The sequence below is a fragment of the Geotrypetes seraphini genome, chromosome 2 (genome assembly GCF_902459505.1).
Source record: "Geotrypetes seraphini chromosome 2, aGeoSer1.1, whole genome shotgun sequence".
Taxonomy (NCBI): domain Eukaryota; kingdom Metazoa; phylum Chordata; class Amphibia; order Gymnophiona; family Dermophiidae; genus Geotrypetes; species Geotrypetes seraphini.
In genome coordinates this window covers 45,369,554-45,392,473 of record NC_047085.1, presented here as the reverse complement: position 1 = coordinate 45,392,473, position 22,920 = coordinate 45,369,554, and the positions used below count along the sequence as shown (strand labels likewise).

The window sequence follows — 22,920 nt, the reverse complement described above, 5'->3', positions numbered from 1 at the left end:
GGGAGGTGTCCGATGGCAGCGGGGGGGGGGGGGGGTGCCGGTTCGCAGGGGGGGGCGCTCGCAAATCGAAGCGAGCTCGGTTTCCGAGGCGCTGATTTTGCAAATGTTTTGCTCGTCTTGCAAAACACTTGCAAACCGGTGCACTCGTAAACCGAGGTACCACTGTACTTCTGTTGCTATGTCATGGACCGCCTGTATTTACAATCTGTGAAGACATGTTATGATTATGAGGTCTGTGTTTGTATATTTCTATGATAAAATGCTAATAAAACTGATTGACCTTAATAAAAGCACCCCTTATTCTTTTTTTAAGGTGCGCTTTTAGTGCGCGCTAAATCAGATAGCGTACCTTAATAAAAGGACCCCTAAGTATCTTAATAAAAAAATTGGCCCTCGACTTAGCCTATGTTTTAGATTTTGGACCCTTATGTGATTGGGTTTGACACTCCTGCCCTACAATCAACATGGCGTCACCCATCCTAGAGTGAGCGATTATCCTGTCGCTGTTCCAATTTAATTTCATACCTGTTTCTGACCTTAAATTCTTTCTTGGATGATACATTTCTAGCAACCCTTGCAATACAATAGGAGATACATGATACAGTACCTGAACATAAGAATTGCCATCTCCAGATCAGACCCTGGGTCCATCAAGTCCGGCGATCCGCACACGCAGAGGCCCCGCCAGGTGTACCCTGGCATAGTTTTAGTCCCCATATCACTGTATGCTTCTCAAGGGAGATGTGCATCTAATTTACCCTTACCCGTATCACTCTATGCCACTCTTAAGGAGATGTGCATCTAGTTTACCCTTCAAGCCTAGAACGGTGGATTCTGCAATTACTTCCTCTGGGAGAGCATTCCAGGTGTCCGCCACTCGCTGCGTGAAAACAGAACTTCCTGATATTCGTCCTGGACCTGTATTATTGACCGAATTTTATATTGTACACTTAAAGCGGTTTACATTCAGGTATTTTTTCCCCTATCTGTCCCGGTGGGCTCACAATCTAATATACCTGGGCAAGTGGAGGATTAAGGGGTCCTTTTACTAAGGTGTGCTAGCTGTTTTAGCGAGTTGTAAATGATGATGTGTCCATTATATTCTATGGACGCGTTAGCATTTAGCACACGCTAAAACGGCCAGTGCGCCTTAGTAAAAAGGGAGGGGGGTAAGTGACTTACCCAGGGCCATAGGGAGCAATGCAGGGTTTGAACTCGCAACCTCAGGGCGCTGAGGCTGTAGCTTTATCCGCTACGTCAACCTTCCCACAATGCTAGCTATTATTTTCTCTTGATCTCCCCTTTAGATTTATTATGAAACGCTTTGCTGATAGCTACGAAAGGTGGCATGGCAGATGCCAAATAAACAAATAGTACTTACGATCTCGCCGTCTTTTCCTCCAAAATCTAAGCAAAGTATCCTAACCCCATCATCTGAGGACATTTTTAGTTTCTCATAGGGATATTGTAGAATTGGCTTTGTAAAGGCATCGTCTTGCAACTCAGGTGTGATGGAAAAGCCATTCTCATAATGTATTGTCAAACGGCAGCTCTGGTTCTTGTATGTGCAAACTGAAAAGAAGACATAAATGAATGCTGTCAATTGTCCATGACCTTTTGGATGGGATACCATTTCAGTTACAAGTAAAGAGGGTGAAGAAAAATTAGACTGTGACAGGAGCTAGATGTCTATTGAGCCAATCATTGTTCTGTCAGCAATACGCCATGTATCTCCATCGTGGTTGGCATGTGGTGCCTTCACAACTAGCATTTAAACATGGGCGACCTGGGCCTACACAGAGTGGTGGGCAAAGCTACGTCACCTTGATGGGCAGACTGGACGGACCCTGAGGGTCTTTATCTGCTGTCGTTCACTGTGTTGTTATGTTTTCTGTTTTAGCAGGTCTTTCTTTCCTTTTGAAGCGTTAGACTGCTTGTTCCTATTTTAAGCGGGCTTTTGAGCTAGAACTGCCACTAATCTCATTGAAGATAAATGCAGAAAAATGACGGTCATAATAAAAATATGTGGACAATAAGGTGTATCTATTTCTTATTGGAACAAACAAGCTGCAAAGATACACAAAGGCATTTTTTAGGCACGGGACCAGTTCTCTTGGTGTATGTCTCAGGGTTGCATTCCATGGCTAGATACACACTGAATGTAACATGATAATTATGTTTGTATTTTGTAAACCGCTTAGATTTAAGCAGGTTAGAAATCTTTTAAATAAATAATAGTAAAATAAGAGATGAGGGCAATAAATATGTATGCATGATCCTAATCTGTCCTTGCCATTTCTCAACTACTAGAGTTGCCATCAAGGCTTCACACCAGACCATCCAGACAGTGGCGTAGTAAAGAATGGATGGTCCGCCCTGGGTAGGGTTATCATATGGCTCCAGAAAAAGGAGGATGGATTAAGACAACCGGGTTTTAGTTCCATTTGTTTCAATAGAAGTAAAACCTGGATGTCTCAATCCATCCTCCTTTTTCTGGAGCCATATGGTAGGCCTAGCCCTGGTTGACATCTTGGTGAGGGCACAGGCGCCTGTTCTCCTTCCCTGCCCCCCACTGCCACGCATGCGCACCGCTTCCCTTCCCCCATTCCTCTGTAACATTCCTGTAACGAGCAGCAACCTCCCCCCCTCCCCCCGAACCTGCTGTCGTGTCAGCATCGGCTCTTCCTCTGCCATCACTTCCTGGACCCACGCCTAAGAAGTGACATAAGAAGAAGAGCCGACGCTGGCACGACAGCAGGTTGGGAGTTACTGCTCGTGCCAGGAACATTACAGAGGTACAGGGAAAGGGAAGCGGTGTGTACACGACATGAGTGGGCAGGGAAGGAGCGTGTAGAGGTGGGGGGCAGAGAAGGGGGCGGGGAGTGGTGCCTCTCACCTCGCTTATGCCAGTGCATCCAGATCTGTCTAGCCATAATAGGGGCACAGACTATAGAGGTCTGCCTGGCACTGGCATTATTTTCCAACTACTGGGGTTGCTGTCTTGAGTACCACTAACCCCCCTCTTTTACTAAGGTGCGCTATGCTTCTTAGCGCGTGGTAAATATTAGCGCGTGCTAAACGCTAACACGTGCATGTTATCCTGTGGACACGTTAGCGGTTAGTGCATGCATTGATTTAGCACATGCTAAGCGTGCACTAAAACGCTTAGCACACCTTAGTAGAAGAAGGCCTAAGTTTATTCTGATGCTATTCTCTTTACATATAGAATCCTTTATGTTTTTCCCACACATTTTTTTTTAACTTTATTAATTTTCAAACCTTCAATAGTGCAATACAACAAATGTAACTTATAATTATACAATAAAGGCACATTCAACTTACACATGTTCATAATCAACCATTTTCCCCCATCCACCCACCCAATGATTATTCAATAAAACACAAAAACATATATTACTGCAAAAACCTTACCCCATTCAAAATACTGATATCTTCCCACCCACCCCAAGTGTAAATATTTAAAAATAAATTTATAACAGAAATAACCCCCTCCCCCACCCTTCCCTGGATATGTACCAAAATAACAAAAAATTGACTCACATTCAATAATCAATTATAATGAGGTAACACATTTTTTTAATTTTTGTCGTCACCACCTCCTATGGGAGGGTATTCTAGGTATTAAAAAATACTCTGTGAAAAAAGTACTTTCTAATATTACTCCCCCTTGCAATCTCAATTCATGTCCTTGAGTAATACCATTTTCCCTTCTCTGGGAAAGATTCATTTGTATATAAATACATTTCCAATATTTAAATGTCTGTATCATATTCCTATTCCTCCTTTCCTCTGTGGCAACCTCAGCAAGAGACTATCCTACTAAATTCTAATCAAATTTGTCTATGGAAGACCAAGCTTGCACATTTTCAAGCTGAAAGCAATTGGTGGCTTTTTTAAACTGCAAAGAAAACACTTTTAGACTATCAAAATCAGCCAAGTTACCACCAAATAGTTTTGATGCTTTATATGCTCTTGGATGGAATACTAAATCCTTGTAGCTTCATTTTAATAGTCAATTGTAGAAAAAAATCTGCATAAATTAAACTGACAAACTAAATGCTTGAGTACCTTAATAAATTCATGTAAACATTTCTGAGTTCTCGTGGGAGAACGGTATAGAAAGTCGAATAAATAAATAATGATAAGTTTTTCAGTGCAAGGGCATGGTGAGACAGGTGATCCCCTTCATTGTTCTTAATCACCAATGGTTGTCGTTTCTCCCCTTGCTCCACCCACTTTGCCAGTGAGAGAAGATAGTGGGCTGAGAGCAATTTCGGGTCCCTCCAAGTTCGTGCTTGTGGATAGCAATCCAGATCCATTAACTGACCATAACAGATATGTACTCTCACCATTAATAAAAAAATTTAGGAGTTTATCTTGAGCAAACCCTATCTCTTGAGCCCCATGTCAATGCTCTGATAAAAAGTTCTTTTTTTTTTCTAATGAGAAAACAGGAATATCAGAAAATCTTTTGAACCAGAACAGTTTAGACCAGGGGTCCCCAAAGTCCCTCCTTGATTGCCGAATCCAGTCGGGTTATCAGGATTTCCCTAATGAATATGCATAGGATCTATGTGCATGCACTGCTTTCAATGCATATTCATTGGGGAAATCCTGAAAACCCAACTGGATTCGGCCCTCAAGGAGGGATTTTGGGGACCCCTGGTTTAGACTATTGGTACAATCTCTACTATTATCTACTGTAGATTACAGCAATATCGTTTACTTAGGGGCATCAAAACAACTTATTTAAAAGTTACATACAATACAGAACACTGTAATACTGTTAAGATTTTCTTTAAGCAAATATGAACGTGTTTCAAAATTTTATACTGAACTTCACTGGCTGGCAGTGGAGGCCAGCATTTTTCTTGTGTGTTTTACAAAGTCTTTAATGGTGAATGCCCAGAATACCTTCTGTCTCATTTGGAGTTTACAGTTCTTATCAATAATAGAAGATTTTGTAATAATTGCTCTTTTTCATTTCCATCTGTAAAGGGTCTAAAAAGCAACTCAAAATTCAGGAAAAACTACTTGCTTTTCAAGCACCAAAAATCTGGAAGAGTCTTATTCCTTGTTTTTCAACTTTGAACAATTATTCACTCTTTAGGACAGGGGTGTCCAACCTGCGGCCCGAGGGCTACATGCGGTCCCGTGAAGTATTTTGTGCGGCCCCGCTCGAGCGCGATGCAATGTTTTCCTCTGCTGCTCCCGGGTGTTTACTGTCTTGCCGGCTCCCTCCTGTCTTGCTGCAGCATTTGTGTGTTTGGGCAGCCCTAGAAACATTTTTTTCAGTCAATGCGGTCCAGGGAAGTCAAAAGGTTGGACACCCCTGCTTTAGGAGGACCTTTTTTTTAATTTAAGAGATTCTTTCAATGTTGAAATTGGTTTTGTAATTCTAAACGGCTAACTTTTGTCATTCCAAAGTAATGTCTTGGTTTCTTCAGAAAGTATAAACCACTGTGAACTTAATAATGTAAGCGGCATTTAAGTATATTGCAAATGCAATTGCAGCCACCCCATTCACACATTCCTTGTTACGACACGGCTTTCTCCTACGATCCAAATATGTCAGCTAAGCCGCTTCTTCTTTTTAAAAAAAAAATTTTACAAATGGATACTACTTGCTCTACTTCTTCAAGATTGATCCGCTATCAACAAATACCAATACTGAACGCTTGCATCATACATCATTTGCTAACAGGACTCTTCATGCGTTTCGTGTTCCCTGCCACCGTGTTTTCTGATCCGTGGCCGGATTCTATTTTAGAACGCGGCGGCAGGGAACACTCTGGCCACTCCCCTCCTCCCGCCCTGACTCACCAACCACTGGAGAAGCGCAGGCAAGCTCTCTCCCTGCATGCGTCCTGGCCGCCCCGATTGCCCTTCGTGGCTGAATTTGGTGGCGTGGGAGGCGGCTCTCAGTCCTTACTGCCAGGCGTTGCCAGAGGAGCGTCTCTAATCTTCCCGCAGCGGACCCGGGGGGGGGGGGAGCTGACGTTGCGCCTTAGAGCCCGGGCACGAGCTGGCCATGGCTCTCGGTGCGGGCCCGAAGGCGGGTCGCTGAACACAAGAAAGCGCCCCGTGGCTGGAAGCCTTCGTCAGCCCGCTGAACGCAGGTATGGTGCGCGGCCCCCTTTGCTTCTCGCCTCGCTGTGAAGAGGGTGGAAGCCATGGGCCTTTAAATGCTTTGGGTTTGGAGCTGGGGCTGAAAATTTGGGGACAAGTGAGGGAAGGAGGCTTTACTAGCACCCGTTAATGTAACGGGCTTAAACACTAGTAAACTAATAAACTACAGGCAGTCCCCAAGTTACAGATGCCCGACTTAAGTACGACTCATACTTAAGAACGCGGTTGCGGCTTTATTTGATTTCACCGAGCAGTATTTCCAGTGGCCTAGACGCCTACACTTCTCCTGCGGCAGATTCAGGAATGACGCATGGCCACATTAAGAACAGTGTGTGGTTGTGCATGCTGTACCTTAGAGGGAACACTTGACCCTTTTGCTAGCTGGGAGCAGAGGTAAGCAGCAAGAATCTTAAAATCTACAAGTTCTGAGTTACATACAAATCTGACGAACAGCTTTAAAAACTTAACTCGTTCTTAACCCAGGGCCTGCCTGTAATCTTATTGTCTGATTGGCCTTTTCATGTGTGATTTTGTGTTTTAAATGAAAAAGAACTATGAGTTTTGGAAGAGAAGGCTCTCCAGGTGGTACTTACGGGTTGTGATTTCTTTAATGAGTTCAGCTGCTTTGTGGCAGCCCTGCACTATGTATCTTGTCCACACTGAAAGGTCTTTGTTGCTCTCCGTTCTAAACATGTGTGTGTCAATCCCTTGTCTGGTGCCAGTCCGTGTAGCAAAATACAATTCCATCCCAGGCTGTGGAGATCCTTTCCCAGGACCAGAATGAACTAACCTACAATTGGATAAAAATGAATCATATAATAAGGGCTGGTAGGTTTGCTTTTATCTAATTTTGATAGTCTGCATGTTAACATGAGTGTTACTCTAAACACAAAGTAGATCAAAACCAATTTTGGGTGTCTGCAAAACCAGGTGGAAACAATGTGGCTGGCAGACTCCCCGGCTTTTCCAGTCGAAAAGGCAGTGAAGCTGGCTAGATAGAACAGAATGGCTGTTAGCAATTTTGGGGCGATCTTGAAGGAAGGAGGAGAGTAGTAGGAGCAGTTGATGGCAAGGAAGAGGTAAGCAATAAGCAGATGCTGCGGAGACAGGGGCAGTGGAATATCTTTTGACTTGCAATGTCCGAACAAACTAAACTATTTCCCTGGCTGCTGATGCTGTGTGGAACCAAACTTTGCTAGGGTAATAGCCCCTGTGGCCCACCCCATTCCTATGCCTTTGGGGGAAAGGCAAGAGGCATGGATCTGAATCGCATGTCATCTTGGCCTCCACGGGCCTGTGACACTGCTTGAATCCCCACCTGTTGCTGAGTCTGGTTTCCCTTCAGATCAAGGGTCAGACACACACGGGTCTTTGTAGGCCAACAGGACTCTATAGCTTGACCTGCCTGCTACTCAGTGGGAGACTAAGACTGCCACATCATTCTCATTTGATGCTGTAAATGGACCTGTGTGGACTGATCATGTCACTGTCCTATGGTTTCTATATTTTTTTTTTAACTTATCTATATGTGTGCAAGAACTTGTGATAGATAGATTGTGAGCCCACCGGGACAGACAGGGAAAAATGCTTGAGTACCTGAATAAATTCATGTACACTGTTCTGAGCTCCCCTGGGATAACAATATATAAAATTGAATGAATAAATAGTGTGAAAAGCTTCAGCCTCTGATAACCATAGCTGGTATTGTGACATCATAATGCCTCATTCCACCAATATCTAAGAGCCAACCTCATCAGTGATGTCACAATGGCTTCATTGTCCTATACTTGGCTCACTTCTACTACATTTTGGTTTCTAGAGTGGTGCAGTGGTTAAAGCTACAGCCTCGGCACCCTGAGACTGTGGACTCAAACCCACCTGCTCCTTGTGACCCTGGGCAAGTCACTTAATCCCCCATTTCCCCAGGTACATTAGATAAGATTGTGGGTCCACCGTGACATGAGGGGTAAGGGAATCCAGGGGTACAATTAGAGGGTTACTATACAAGACAAAATGCTCTTGAGTAATAGATCACTACAGGTCATTGACCTGGGGGGCCGCCGCGGGAGCGGACTGCTGGGCGTGATGGACCTATGGTCTGACTCGGCAGAGGCCATGCTTATGTGCTTATGTGCTTATGTACCTGAATAAATTCATGTAAACCGTTCTGAGCTCCCCTGGGAGAACGGTATAGAAAATTGAATAAATAAATAAATGAGCTTTATATGTCTCTGTATATGTACCTGTATTCACAATTTATCAAAATCTATTACCTGGCCACCGCTCTCACCATCAGTTTGAATGGAATCTGGTGAGGAAGAGGACTGGTCATACAACTTTATTTTCTATTTGTGAAGCGGGTTGGGGGACACCAGTACTCATATTGTTATCACCACATGCAATACATCGAATTATCTCCCACAAAATCTTGTTAACTCCATCTTCTAATATGCACATCAATATTGTAACTTTTCACCTATGTGTTCTGTAACACGCACAGGGAAGGAAAAGCATAAATACATGTTCTTTGTCACTTTTTATGTTCTACAAGATCCATTCATCAGCTTGTGATGAAATGCAATAGGCTAAATGCTAGGCCCACGGTGGGCCTTTACACGAAGCTTGAACTCTTATATTCACTTCAATAAAAGTACTTCTGCTTCTGGATGGATAAACAAATGCACAAGTTTAGACAGTGTGTAATGGTTTTTCAGACAGACTGATAAAACGTCAGGGTCGTTCACTTGTTACAGATATTTTCCACAGACCGCAGGGCTGATAAGTGACACAAGCGGTTGAAGTCATCGGATGGTGCCAGGACGGAACAGTTCTTTCAGGGCTCAGAGCCTTAAGTGCCGGGCTCAGTCTGTATGCAGTAGTCTCCTCCGCTTCTCAGCTGGTTCCAAAGCTCAACACTCGGGGAGGTGAGAGGGTTTCTATTCTTTATCAGCCATGCTGTCTACAGAAAATATCCGTTACAAATGTGCAACGTTGCTTTTCCTATTGACAAGTAGGACCCAGTTGGGCACACGTGGGCCACTCACAAGCTTAGAGTTGCTCAGTCATACAGAGACAGATTTTAAAAGGGATGTTCGATTGTACCGCATATGGATGACTGTTTCATATGGATTTTACACAAGCTTCCAAGTTTATTCAAATTTTGTTGTACCGACTATCGACGTGTATCTGGTCGGTTTACAATGCTAAAATAATATAAAACATAAAATTTTAAAAATAAAAAGGGGTGGTGGGAACAAGGTTAAGATGATTACATTTGACATAAATGATACAGAAGGAGATAAGGGAAGAAGAGTAATTACATCATAAAATAAAAATAAGAAGAGGTATGAGGGGATGGGAAGGAACATCAGGGTGGTCGCTGCATAGAAGCAGTTCTCATGGGAAGAAGGACGCTGCGGTCGGAGAAGCAATGTTATCTTATTGTTTGGAATGCATCCTGGAATAAAAAGGTTTTGAGATTGGTTTTGAGTTTAGTGAGAGAATTTTCATGGAGAAGGTGGGATGGCATGGCCTTCCAGAGCTGTGACAAAGAAATTTGTGTTTCTGGTATAATAGAGATCTTTAATCGAAGGAACGGTTAACAGGTTCTGGTCAGTGGCTCTAAGGGCCCTGGATGAGGAGTAAGGAATGATCTACAGACATACAACCTGTTCTACAATACATGAGAAATGGCCATCCAAGTGCTAGCGGAGTACCAAGAAAATTGACCCTAGTCCAGGGGTGTCAAAGTCCCTCCTCGAGGGCCGCAATCCAGTCAGGTTTTCAGGATTTCCCCAATGAATATGCATGAGATCTATTAGCATACAATGAAAGCAGTGCTTGCAAATAGATCTCATGCATATTCATTGGGGAAATCCTGAACACCCGACTGGACTGCGGCCCTCGAGGAGGGACTTTGCCACCCCTGCCCTAGTCCCTCCACATCGACTCTCCACAATTTCTTTGCATCCAAGTGCTAGCGACATCCAATATGAACGTGCATTTTACAAACTGAAAGGTCCCAACGGTTTGGCCAAACCAAGAACATGAACGTCTTTGTGGCAGCATAGAAACACCCATGTAGAAGAGTAGCTTAATGGATAGGTCAGTGGGCAGAGAACCAGAGGATGCCAGGTCAAAAAGCCTTCACTTATCCTTTACTTGTCTTTTATTTTTGTTAGCCCTCGAGATTCAGAAAAATACCTACTATGACTTCTCTTAATCCCTCCAATGGAGAACTACTCAGTTCTAGATCTATGCCAAGCAGTGGGGGGGGGGGGGGGGGTGGTCCGCCCCGGGTGCAAGGCCTGAGGGGGTGTACAGCTGGCCACTTACAGGGGAATGGGCTGCCGCCGGGGAAAGGCTACCATTGAACATAAGAACATAAGAATTGCCACTGCTGAGTTAGACCAGTGGTCCATCATGCCCAGCAGTCCGCTCACGCGGCGGCCCTCTGGTCTAAGACCAGCAACCTAACTGAGACTAGCCCTACCAGCGCATGTTCTTGTTCAACAGAAACTTGTCTAACTTTGTTTTGAATTCTTGGAGGGTGTTTTCCCCTATAACAGCCTCTGGAAGGGCGTTCCAGCTTTCTACCACTCTCTGGGTGAAGAAGAACTTCCTTACGTTTGTACGGAATCTATCCCCTTTCAACTTTAGAGAGTTTCCTCTTGTTCTTCCTACCTTGGAGAGGGTGAACAACCTGTCCTTATCTACTAAGTCTATCCCCTTGAATGTTTCGATCATGTCCCCTCTCAATCTCCTCTGTTCGAGAGAGAAGAGGCCCAGTTTCTCTAATCTTTCACTGTACGGCAGCTCCTCCAGCCCCTTAACCATCTTAGTCGCTCTTCTCTGGACCCTTTCGAGTAGTACCGTGTCCTTCTTCAGGTACAGCGACCAGTGCTGGACGCAGTACTCCAGGTGAGGGCGTACCATGGCCCTGTACAGCGACATGATAACCTTCTCTGATCTGTTCATGATCCCCTTCTTTATCATTCCTAGCATTCTGTTCACCCTTTTTGCTGCCGCCGCACATTGTGTGGACGGCTTCATCGACTTGTCGATCAGAACTCCCAAGTCCCTTTCCTGGGAGGTCTCTCCAAGTACCACCCCGGACATCCTGTATTCGTGCATGAGATTTTTGTTACCGACATGCATCACTTTACACTTATCCACGTTGAATCTCATCTGCCATGTCGATGCCCATTCCTCGAGCTTGATTATGTCACGTTGCAGATCTTCGCAATCTCCCTGCGTCTTTACTACTCTGAATAACTTCGTATCATCCGCAAATTTAATCACCTCGCTCGTACCTATGTCCAGATCATTTATAAAGATGTTAAAGAGCACGGGTCCAAGCACTGAGCCCTGCGGCACCCCACTGATGACGCTCTTCCAGTCCGAGTATTGTCCATTTACCCCCACTCTCTGTTTCCTATGCTCCAGCCAGTTTTTAATCCACGTGAGTATTTCACCCTCAATTCCATGGCTTGCAATTTTCCGAAGTAGTTGTTCATGCGGAACCTTGTCGAACGCCTTCTGAAAATCCAGATATACAATGTCGACTGGATCGCCTTTGTCTATCTGTCTGTTTACTCCCTCAAAGAAGTGCAGCAAGTTCATCAAACACGAACTGCCTTTACTAAAACCGTGCTGACTGGTCCTCATCAGCCCGTTTCCGTCATCAGAAAGAAGCCGGCGCCGAATTCTCCCTCCCTGCTGCTTCTCTTCCAGAAGCCAAGCAACTCTAGCCGACCGACGTCAATTCTGATGTCGGAGAGGACGTTCTGGGCCAGCCAATCGCTGCCTAGCTGGCCCGGAACGTCCTCTCCGACGTTAGAATTGACGTCGGGCAGCCAGAGTTGGTCGGCTCGTGGGAAAAGGAGGAGGGCGAATTCGGAGCCGGCCTGTTTCCGATGGCCAGTGGCAGCCTTTCTCCGGCGGTGGTGGCAGCATGGTGGTGGTAGCGGCGGTAGCATGGGGGAGAGAAGGGAGAAAGAAAGAAAGGGGGGGAGCCAGGGATCCAGAAAGAAAGCAAAGGAGGGGGGGGGACAGGGATCCAGAAAGAAAGAAAGGGGACAGGGTGAAAGAAATAAAAAATTGGGCATGGGGAAAGAGAGACATAGAGAAAGAAAGGGGGCATGGAGAGAGAAAGAAAGAAGGGGGCAGGCTGAAAGAAAGAAATGGGGCATGGAGAGAGAGAGAAAGACAGACATACAAAAAGAAAGGGGGCATGGAGAGAGAAAGAAAGAAGGGGACAGGATGTAACAAAGAAAAAGTTGGGGGAGGGAATGAAGTCTGGAGGAGAGGAAGCATACAGGAGGCTGAAATAATGGAAGAAATATTGGATGCACAGTCAGAAGAATAAAGTGCAACCAGAGACTGATAAAATTACCAAACAAAGATAGGAAAAATGATTTTATTTTCAATTTAGTGATCAAAATGTGTCCGTTTTGGGAATTTATATATGCTGTCTATATTTTGCACTATGGGCCACTTTTAGCGCAGGGAGCGTCGAGAGCAGCGTGGGGCATTCAGCGCAGCTCCCTGTGCTAAAAAACGCTATCGCGGTTTAATAAAAAGGGAGGAGGTATATTTGTCTATTTTTGTATAGTTGTTACTGAGGTGACATTGCTTAAAATCATCTGCCTTGACCTCTTTGAAAACCCGCGGAATGTAAATGATAATTAACATTTTCTCTGCGTACAATGTGCTTTGTGTTTTTAAAATTTTATTGTTGGTAGATCATTTTGATTTGACCATGAAGGTAACGGGGACGGAGGGAGGGGAGCTGCTGAAAGACATCTAGTAATCCTTGCAGGCTTGACTGCAGTGAATTATTTTTGTAAACTCATGTTTTGTTATGTGACTGGCATTATTTAGACTTTAATTTCTATGAATGAATAGAATGAAAATGATATAAAATTACTTGCTTGTTTTTATGTGCGTGCGCTGAAGGAAAGTGGAGAGAGAGAGTGGGCTGAGGATGCTGAAGGGAAATGGGGAAGAGAGAGTGGGGAGAAGACGCTGATTTATAAATTGACAATTGTACAGAATATTGTTTATTTTTACTGATTCAAAACACAGCTATCCGCCTCATTTTCGGCCTGAACAAATGGGAACACATCACCCCCTTCTACCACCAACTGCACTGGCTACCCTTCGAATCCCGAGTCCTCTTCAAGTTCGCCTGCATCTGTTACAAGACAGTATTTGGTCTCTCACCAAAATACCTCTCCCCACATTTCAATATGTATTGCACCAACAAGAAATCCCGCAGAATCCAGTTGTTTACCTTCCCCTCCATAAAATCATGCCAGCTCAAAAGATTCATCGACAAAACCTTCGCCTTCCAGGCGGCCAAGCTGAACCCTTGGCTAGCCCAAATGATGCTAGAGGCCCCGACCTACCTAGACTTCAGAAAACTTCTCAAAACACACCTCTTCCGCGAACAAGACCCTTAGTCCTTACTCCCCGCATACACTCCAACCCCCCCCCACCCCCACCTCCCTCTCCCCCCCCCTCTTCTGGTTTCCCACTCCCTCCATTTTATCTTCTAACCCAACTATGATAAACCTGTGCTAAAACTACTTTGCCTCCTTCCGCGCTACCTGCAATTCCGACAAAATTTTTGTAAATCCGGGTTCAGACCGGATCCTAATGTAACGGATGTAAACCGCCTAGAACTCTTTGGGTATGGCGGGATATAAGAACCTAATAATAATAATAATAATAATAATATTTTAATATAATAAGTTCAATATAAAACAATTCAAGGCTTGTGTGGATGGAATCAGGTGGTTTGTGGGGATGAGAACCGAGCTTACGGGGATTAGTCCAATAAAATGGTATTTTCATATTTCTCATTATTTGTTTTATTTTTATTTGTTAATTTGTAAAGTGGTGATTGTTATGTATCAGTTTTTCAAATTTACATCTACTGTCTTTATATTTTGCACAGTATTAGAGGACATGTATTACTGTTTTTGTGGTGTTGTGGTGTTGCATTGTATGCAGAGTCTGGTTTCTTGGCAGTTCAGTTTAACTTTTGTCTACATATTTCTATTTTTAGTTTGTGATTATTCCATATTGGGCAAAGGTGTATCTGTCTGTGTGTATGAAAGGGACATGGCTTTCTGATAGCATCGACTGTACTGGATCAATTGACTGTGCAGGATCTGGTTTGTTTAGTTTTACAATGTATGTGTTGGTGTTCTAGTGCTCACTGCAGTGTTTAAGATGCTGCCTTTTCCTAGGTACACTGTTGTTGTGCGATATGTAGATTGTTACTAAAAATCATATTTTTCACATAGATGGGGGGGGGTGGGGGTGTCAAAAAATGATGGGCCCCGGGTGTCACATATGCTAGGTACGCCATTGATGCCAAGTACTAGATCTATGAATGGACATTCTTTCTCCTTCTTAAATTGGAGTTAGCCAATCATATTTTGGATTCTCCCTCGCCAGAGTGAGACATATGGATGCAATATAGTTTTATCAAATTGGGATTTTGATATCTATGTAATATGGTTGCCTAAATGCCAATTTTCAGATGTCCAGAATACGAATAAAACTTTTAAAATTAGGGCTATATTATCTAAGTTCAAGTTCAATTTATTTAATATACCGCAAATCTAAGCAGTTTACAACAAAATTTTTTTTAAAAAAACAAACCAACAACAAAAATCAAATTAAATAGGGTCAGAACAGAAAGAAGATAAAACGTAAAGGAAAATCATTGATAACATGGGGAAAGATGGAATCAGGGATTACAATAAAAATAAAAAGGTTGGGGGAAAGGGATGAACAATGTGGTAAGGGAGGGAACTTAAGAATTTAAATCTGCCCACACAGAAGAAAAGTAGCCATCGGGAGGAAGTAAGTTAAGAGCTAAAGGCCAAAGAAAAGTAGTATGCCTTGAAGGTTACAAGTTGCAAATGATTTCTCTGAACAAAGGTAAAAAGGCAAAGAATTCCAGAGAGTAGGAGCCATAACATAGAATGAAGAATTCCTAAATGAGGGATGAGAGGACCAAGTAGCTGCCCTGCAGATTGTAATCAATGAGTCATTTCAAGAGGGCTATCTCGGTTGCTGTGGCACTATGAAATTTGACCTTGGAGTGGAAGAGGCCAGCTAGCTTGCTACGGCTCTTTTTGCAATTGCTCTTCTGCTTATATTTGCATCAAATGGAATAGCTGAGAACACTGTACTACAAACAAATGTTTGATGGTGAAGATAATGGCACAGTTAAACCGTTGACAAGGATGACAGGACAAATTTAGTCTGATTGCTGGGACTGCTGTTCCTTGATGCTTATGATTTATAATGGCCCTTATAAGGGCTAAGTTACACTGTTTATCTGCAGTTTTACCAAATATAAGAATAGCCTTACTGGGTCAGACCAATGGTCCATCAAGCCCAGTAGCCCAATCTCACGGTGGCCAATCCAGATCCTTAGTATCTGGCCAAAAACACAAGGAGTAGCAACATTCCAGTATTTCAAAGAATAGCAAGATTCTGGAACCCCAAAGAGAGCAACATTCCAGAGCTGAGATTGTGACGTCATAATGCCTCATTCCACAGTGCCTCAGAGCCAACCTCATCAGTGATATTACAAAGGCTTGAGTGCCCTGTATTTGGCACATGTAAGAGAATAAGAACAGCCATACTGGGTCAGACCAATGGTCCATCAAGCTCAGTAATCAGTTCTCATAGTGGCCAATCCAGATCACTAGTACCTGGCCCAAACCCAAGGAGTAGCGCTATTCCATGCTACCAATACAGGACAGTCAAAGTAGCAAATGGGGCAAAAAATCTCTCAAAATGATGAGAGTGGAGTGATCAAAAAGCAGTGTTGAACATCAAACAAGAACACTCTATAGGATGAAGTTCAAGTTGAACAAAATTATACAACTGATAGTGAATTAAAAGTGCTCAGAGATATGGAGGTGATAACAGGGCGGACCCAACACTACCACCTCACCGCCCAATCATTGCTAAATTCAAAGCACCAGTTGTAAATGAATGTCAGATGTATAACATAACTCCAGGTGCAAACAGCTACCAAACTTTGTGAAAAAATAACAAAATCAACAGTCTGAAACGGCAAACTTATCTTGAGCTTGCAGGTTCCGACGTGATCTAGACACGTTTCGCTCCTGCCTTAGGGAACCAATGAGAGTTTACAGGGCTACTTGAACCGTGTAGGCGAGATTAGGCTCACATTGCTATATCATTCAAATGCACGGCTTTCAAAAAGCACCTCGTAATGAGATCGCCTCCTCACAGCGTGGACACTACGGGAACTCCCCACAGCCATTTCCTAAATGGCTATCTGCACGGGGCATGAGCGTAGGAAGATCGCTACTGCCCCGAAAACCAGCTAGACCACCAGGTAAGGCCGGGATGTCAGGGGGAAGACAAAAATATGGGGGGGGGGGGGTTTCCTCCCCCCCCCCCAAAAAAAAATCACGATTATGTGAAATCGCAAGTAGGGAAACCGCGAATGGAGAGGGAGAAGTGTAAGTGCAGTGTGTATTCCTTGCAGTGTCTCTGGGGGGACCCCTGTGTTTCCTGATAGGACATAGACTGAGAAAGTTAGTGATTCACCGAAGCCCCTAAAAGCCCTCACCTCATGCCACTATGATTGAGAGAACTGGCTTTCCCTTTAGTTTTCCTTTTCAATAGCTTCTTGGATCTTAGAAACAATGTGTTACATGCTGGGAGGCCAGTAGGGTCATTTATGTTCAGAAGACAACTGCTGGTTATCATTTTTGATCAGCCATTTGTAAATATTTTTGATCTTCTGAGAGAAGGAATGGCATGGAGGACTCCCCTAATCCACACCTTCTGCCTTGTAATATTTTCCATTAAAGGCTAGTTTGCACTAGTAGACTCGAATGTACTGCATATAAGTACGTATATTCACACCTGCAGATTCCAGAAAGAAGACTTCTTGTTGGCGATTAGCAGCAGCAGCAGGGAGGTAAGACTAATGTGACCATTTATTTTTTTCATCAAAACAGGACATCTATTAATATTCAGTCCCGCCCTATACCCACCCCCCAGCCCCGCCCCCAATTTCTTCCATTCATTTTCATGTACGCACAATATCTTATTAATTCATAATGGTAAACATAAAATATATTAAAAAAAACACAAAGCACATGGTACGCAGAGAAAATGTTAATTATCATTTATGAGTTTCAGGGATTTTTTCAAAGATGTCAAACAGATTACTTTAAAATATGCAATGTCACCTCAGTAACTATAGAAAAATAGACACATATAGTGCAAAATATAGACAGCAGATATAAATTCTCAAAACAGACACATTTTGATCACTAAATTGACAATAAAATCATTTTTCCTACCTTTGTTTGCTGGTGATTTAATGAGTCTCTTGGTTGCACTTCCTTCTGACTGTGCATCCAATCTTTCTTATCCAACATTTCTTTCACAATCCAACCCCATCCCCTTTGGCACTCTCTCTTTTCCCTCTATTACCCTCCCCTGATCCAGTGTCAGTTCTCCTTTGTACCGTTGTTCCAGGTCTCCCACTCTCTCCCTCCCTCTCTGTCTGAACCTCCCTTAGTCCTGCATCTTCCTCCTGTCTTTCCCCTTTCGTCCAGGCCTTTCTCTCTGTAGTCTTTCTAATCTGCTTACAACACCCCAACCCCTTTCTCTCCTTCTTTCTTTCCTCCCTCCCAGCAGATTTTAGCATATCTCCCCATTTTTCCCCCTCAGATCCAGTATCAGTCTCCTTCCTCTTTTCCTCCTCCTAGGTCTGGTGTCTGTCTCCTCCCCTTCCCCCTGCTCTGGCATCTCTCTTTCCATTCCCTTCCTCCCGTTCTTCCCTGGTCTTCCTTCTCAATTTATTTTCTGTCTCTGTCTAAATTCTTTTTTATTATTCAGTCCTCAATTTCCCTCTTTTACTGTGTCTACCTATAGCTTGCCACTTCTTTCCCTCACCCCTTCCAGTATCTAACTCTATCCTCTTCCCTCAATCCAGAATGTGCCCTTTTTTCTTTCTCCTCCCCACTTCCTTCCAGGGTCTGCTCCCCCTCTCCCTCACACTTCCATTCAGTGGTTGTCCCTCCTCTCCCCCACACTTCCATTCAGTGTCTGTCCCTCTCTCTACCCCTTCCATCTACTGTTCACCTTCTGTCTCGCCCCTTCCAGTCACTGCCCTCTCTGCCCTTTCCATCCAATGTCTGCCTTTTCTCTCTTCCATACATCATCTTCCTTCTTTCTATGCTCCTTTCATAACTATCTATCCTGTGCCCCTTCTCTCCTTTGTACATGATTGATTTCAGCTCTGCCACCTCTCCATTTTTTTTCTCTCTATCACCACCCCATGCCCTATGCTCTGGCATCTCTCTCTTCTCCTTTCTTTCCTTTGCACCCCACAGTCTGGTATCTTCCCTTCCCTGATTCTCTGGCATCTCTCTCCTTTCATTTTCTTCCATCTTTCCCTCCCCCTCCATGCTCTGACATCTCCCCCTTCCTTTTCCCTTAGTCTGGCATACCTTCCTCCTTTCCTCCAAGCCCTGGCATCTCCTTTCATTCCCTCCCTCATCTTCCTTTTCACTCCAGCTGGGTACAGCAACACTCTCCCCTGCAGCTCTGGACTTCCCCACACCTGCTCCCCCCAAATTGCCATGCTTCGGTTCCTCTTCTTCCTTCCTCCCTCTCCCCCGCGGGACCCTGTGGCACCATCAACTCTTACTCCCTCTAACGCCGGCCCTGCAGCTCTGGACTTCCCCACACCTGCTCCCCCCCTCCCACCCCCCGGATCGCTATTATTTTAAATGTTATGGCAGCCACGGCGCTGTATCCATCAGAGGAGATTTCTAACCTCGGCCTGCCCCGGAACTCTTACTGTTACGCCACTGCTATGAATCAACATGTGTAAAGTTGATCTGCATGTGTTATGAAGTTCTAATACATGTTGTAAGCATTTTATTAATACAAATGTGTAATACAATCCGGAAAAACATCTGAAATCACTGAAAAAAACCTGAAAATCTATAAATGAACTGAAAGTATTTTTCCCCAGTCTTTATCCCTAATACCTGTAGACAATTTAGCCTTTTGTAGGGTATGGATGGACAGCTAATAATCCAAACAGAAAACATGAAAGTAATGAGCTACTTAAGGCTATTATAATAATAAGATTTTCTTTTTATGACCAGGCAAGCAAATTGCTTTGAGGCTTTATTTGAGCAGTTTTAATGTCAGGCCATTGCAGTGCTCATTAATAGGTACTTTTACTGTTATAAAGAGGTCCCTTTAAAGAACTGTTATTTTAACAAACTGAACAAAGACCTTTAGATGTCCTAAAGTAGTTGGGTTATTGCTAGCACATCTTTTAATTTACGCTCAACAAGTTTACTTAAAGGTATCTTTTCATTTAATCTAAGAAACAAAAAGGCCAGAAAACATAGCTGCAGGAACTCAAATGAGCCACCAGAGGGCATAAGAAGGTTATTAATGAGACATAAACTTGATTGCTTTTGCTATGAGGTTGGTAAACTACAGGCATTTTAATAAATTATATTTTCTCAGAAGCTTAGGTATACAAACATGTATATACCTATCACCAGGGCCAATGTTAGGAGGTTCAAGCCGGCCTTTCAGAAACTGAAGGAGATGCAGCCTGCTGGATGTCTTTGAGGCTCCCTCCTCCATGTCTGCCCTGCAAATCATCAGCAGTCTCTTGGCTTCAAATTTGTTCTACATATGTCTAGCAGCTATAGAAATGATAAGTAATAATAATAATAATAATTTTATTCTTATATACCGCCATACCCATCGAGTTTTAGGCGGTTCACAACAATTACATTAGGATCCGCATTGACAAGCCGATTTACAACAATTTATTGGATTTACAATACCTTTAGCCGAACTTGGCTGATGAAGAGGAAGTGGGTAGGAGAGAAGGAAGACAGCGATCAATAGGGGGGGAGGGGCCGAACGGGCCGATTTACCACAATTTATTGGATTTACAACACATTGAGCCGAACTTGGCTGATGAAGAAGGGAAGTGGGTAGGGGAGAAGGAAGAAAGTGATCCATAAGGGAGGGGAATGGGTCGAACGTGGGGCCAGGTAATTCCGGAAGGGGGGCATTACGGGGCTTGTTTGTTGAATAGGTAAGTTTTGAGTGTTTTTCTGAAGTCGAGGTAAGTGTGGGCTTCGAGAATCATTTGGGCAATCCATGGGTTCATCTTGGCTGCTTGGAAGGCGAAGGTTTTGTCTAGGAATCTTTTGAGATGACAGAGCTTTAGCGAGGGGTAGGCGAACAGTTGAATTCTGCGGGATTTCTTGTTGCTGCAGTAAAGGTTAAAGAGGGGATTGATGTATCTTGGCGAGAGGCCGTTTACCGATTTGTAGCAGAAGCATGCGAATTTGAAAAGCACTCTGGATTCGAAAGGTAGCCAGTGAAGTTGGTGGTAGAAAGGGGTGATATGTTCCCATTTCTTTAGGCCATAGATGAGACGAACGGCGGTGTTTTGGATCACTTTTAGTCTCCTGGTAGTTTTCTTCGTGGAGTTCAGGTAGATAATATTACAGTAGTCTAGAATGCTGAGAATGGCAGATTGCACTAGAAGGCGGAAAGAGGAGTCATTGAAGTATTTTTTTATGGTGCGGAGTTTCCAAAGTACCGAGAAGTAGTGGTAATTGTGTTAAACACTTTAATAGAGATTGCCCTCCATGGAATATTGCTACTCCTTGGGTTTTGGCCAGGTACTAGTGACCTGAATTGGCCACTGTGAGAATGGGCTATTGGGCTCGTGGACACCCAGATACCCCTCTTTAAATTCAGACATCTGGTAGCCCTAGAGTTAAAACTTGTAGGCTGGCACTTTCTGTTGGTTGTACTTGTAATCTCAAATATATTTTTTATTTTATTTTATTTATAATATTTCTAATCCACTTAAACTAAGTGGCTCACAAATCCCATTCATAATATTATTAGACAAAACTCCACTCATCAGACTTTACAAAGCCACACTTAAAATTCTAGCCCTGCGACAAAGAAATCAGAATTCCACACTAACTTTTCTTCTAGATCACTTTCCACCATCTCACTTCTAGGCATAGATTACTAATATCAATTAAAAGCCTGGACAAAGAAGTATGTTTTAAGCAATTTCCTGAACCGCAAAACATTTTTACAGAATTGTATTGCTCCAGGTATCTCATTCCAGAAAATTGGACCTACAACTGAAATTCAGGATTTTCTAGTATTGGCATATTTCACTTTGTCCCTTTTTCGTACATTTAATAACATATAATTTTATGATCTAAATGTTCTTCCAAGTCTATACATTATCAGACATTTGCTCAATAGTCATATAGCCAGCATTGAATGTTGGGGCCCAATTCAGGCTGCTGCGATCATTGTTTGAAGAAAATGGTGACTGCTGCTGGCTGACTATTGACTGGTAAAGAGTTTAAAACACAGGTTGATGGTTTTCTGACTGTGATATATTCAAAAAGCCCTAAATGGAAATGGACCAAGCTATCTGAACAACTGCCTAATCAGGAAAAACACATCCAGACCAAAAGAAGAACTCAAGCACACTTTACCCACCCCCCAATCAAAGACATGCAAAGCAAAAATATATATGACGGTCTACTAGCCACCAGAGCATTGAAAATAGACTGCCACCTCTCAAATCTGCTGACCAAGATGCCCAACTACAAAATATTCAGGAAAGAACTAAAAACCATACTATTGAAGAAATTTGTCAAATGATCCAACCAAACCGTATCGACCCTTCCCAGATCCCGACACATACTATAGCTATCAACCTTGTAATCTCCCTGAGAATGCCCAGGGTAATTTCTTGTTGTAAACCGCCTAGAACTGAAAGGTATTGGCGGGATAGAAGACACCAATGTAATGTAATGTTTTCACTGCAGTTGTTTGGTCTTGCCCCTGAAGATGCTGTCCTAGTTGACTGTCTAGTCTGTATAACAGCTAAGCTGGCCCTGGTTATCTTAAACTGAAGGGCAGTCAGAATGCAGGATGGCAGTAGGGTTACCAGATTTTCCTTCGGGAAAATCCAGACCCATGGCCACGCCCCTAGAACTGCCTAGTTCCGCCCCAGATGGCATCCGCACATACGCAGACTCAACGCAACTGGAATGCTCTTCGGGAGGCTGTTATAGGGGAAAACATCCTGCAGGGATTCAAGACAAAGTTAGACAAGTTCCTGCTGAACCAGAACATATGCAGGTAAGGATAGACTCAGTTAGGGCACTGGTCTTTGACCTAAGGGCCGCCATGTGAGTGGACTGCTGGGCACAATGGACCACTAGTCTGACCCAGCAGCGGCAATTCTTATGTTCAATGATGTCACGTGCATGTGTGTGTGTACAGTAAAACCTTGGTTTGCGAGCATAATTTGTTCCTGAAGCATGCTTGTAATTCAAAGTACTTGTATATCAAAGTGAATTTCCCCATAGGAAAGAATGGAAACTCAGACAATTCGTTCCACAACCCAAAAACTTTAATATGAAATACTATATGTACTTGTATTGCAAGACCTCGCTCGTTTGGAACAGTCACTATACTCCTGCAGCGTCAGAGAGAGAAGAACCATTGGCTCAGTTGTGATGATGTGAAGCGTGTATACTGTATGTACTCGTATTGCAAGACTTTGCTTTTTTAGAAGTCACTACACTCTTCCAGTGTCAGAGAAAGAAGAAGCATTGGCTCAGTTGTGATGTGTGTATACTGTATGCACTTGTATTGCAAGAC

The 22,920-nt window shown here is 43.5% G+C and overlaps 1 protein-coding gene across 1 annotated transcript in view; it reads right to left on the bottom strand.

Annotated features, from left to right (window-relative positions):
• SNTB1 (syntrophin beta 1) overlaps nucleotides 1-22,920 on the bottom strand; it is a 263,297-nt gene that overhangs the window by 4,554 nt on the left and 235,823 nt on the right. Inside the window, exons 5-6 of the mRNA XM_033933947.1 lie at nucleotides 6,744-6,940; nucleotides 1,382-1,572 (exon numbers count right to left, since the gene is read on the bottom strand). Coding sequence (XP_033789838.1) covers nucleotides 1,382-1,572; nucleotides 6,744-6,940 — 388 coding nt within the window. The remainder of the gene's footprint in view (nucleotides 1-1,381; nucleotides 1,573-6,743; nucleotides 6,941-22,920) is intronic.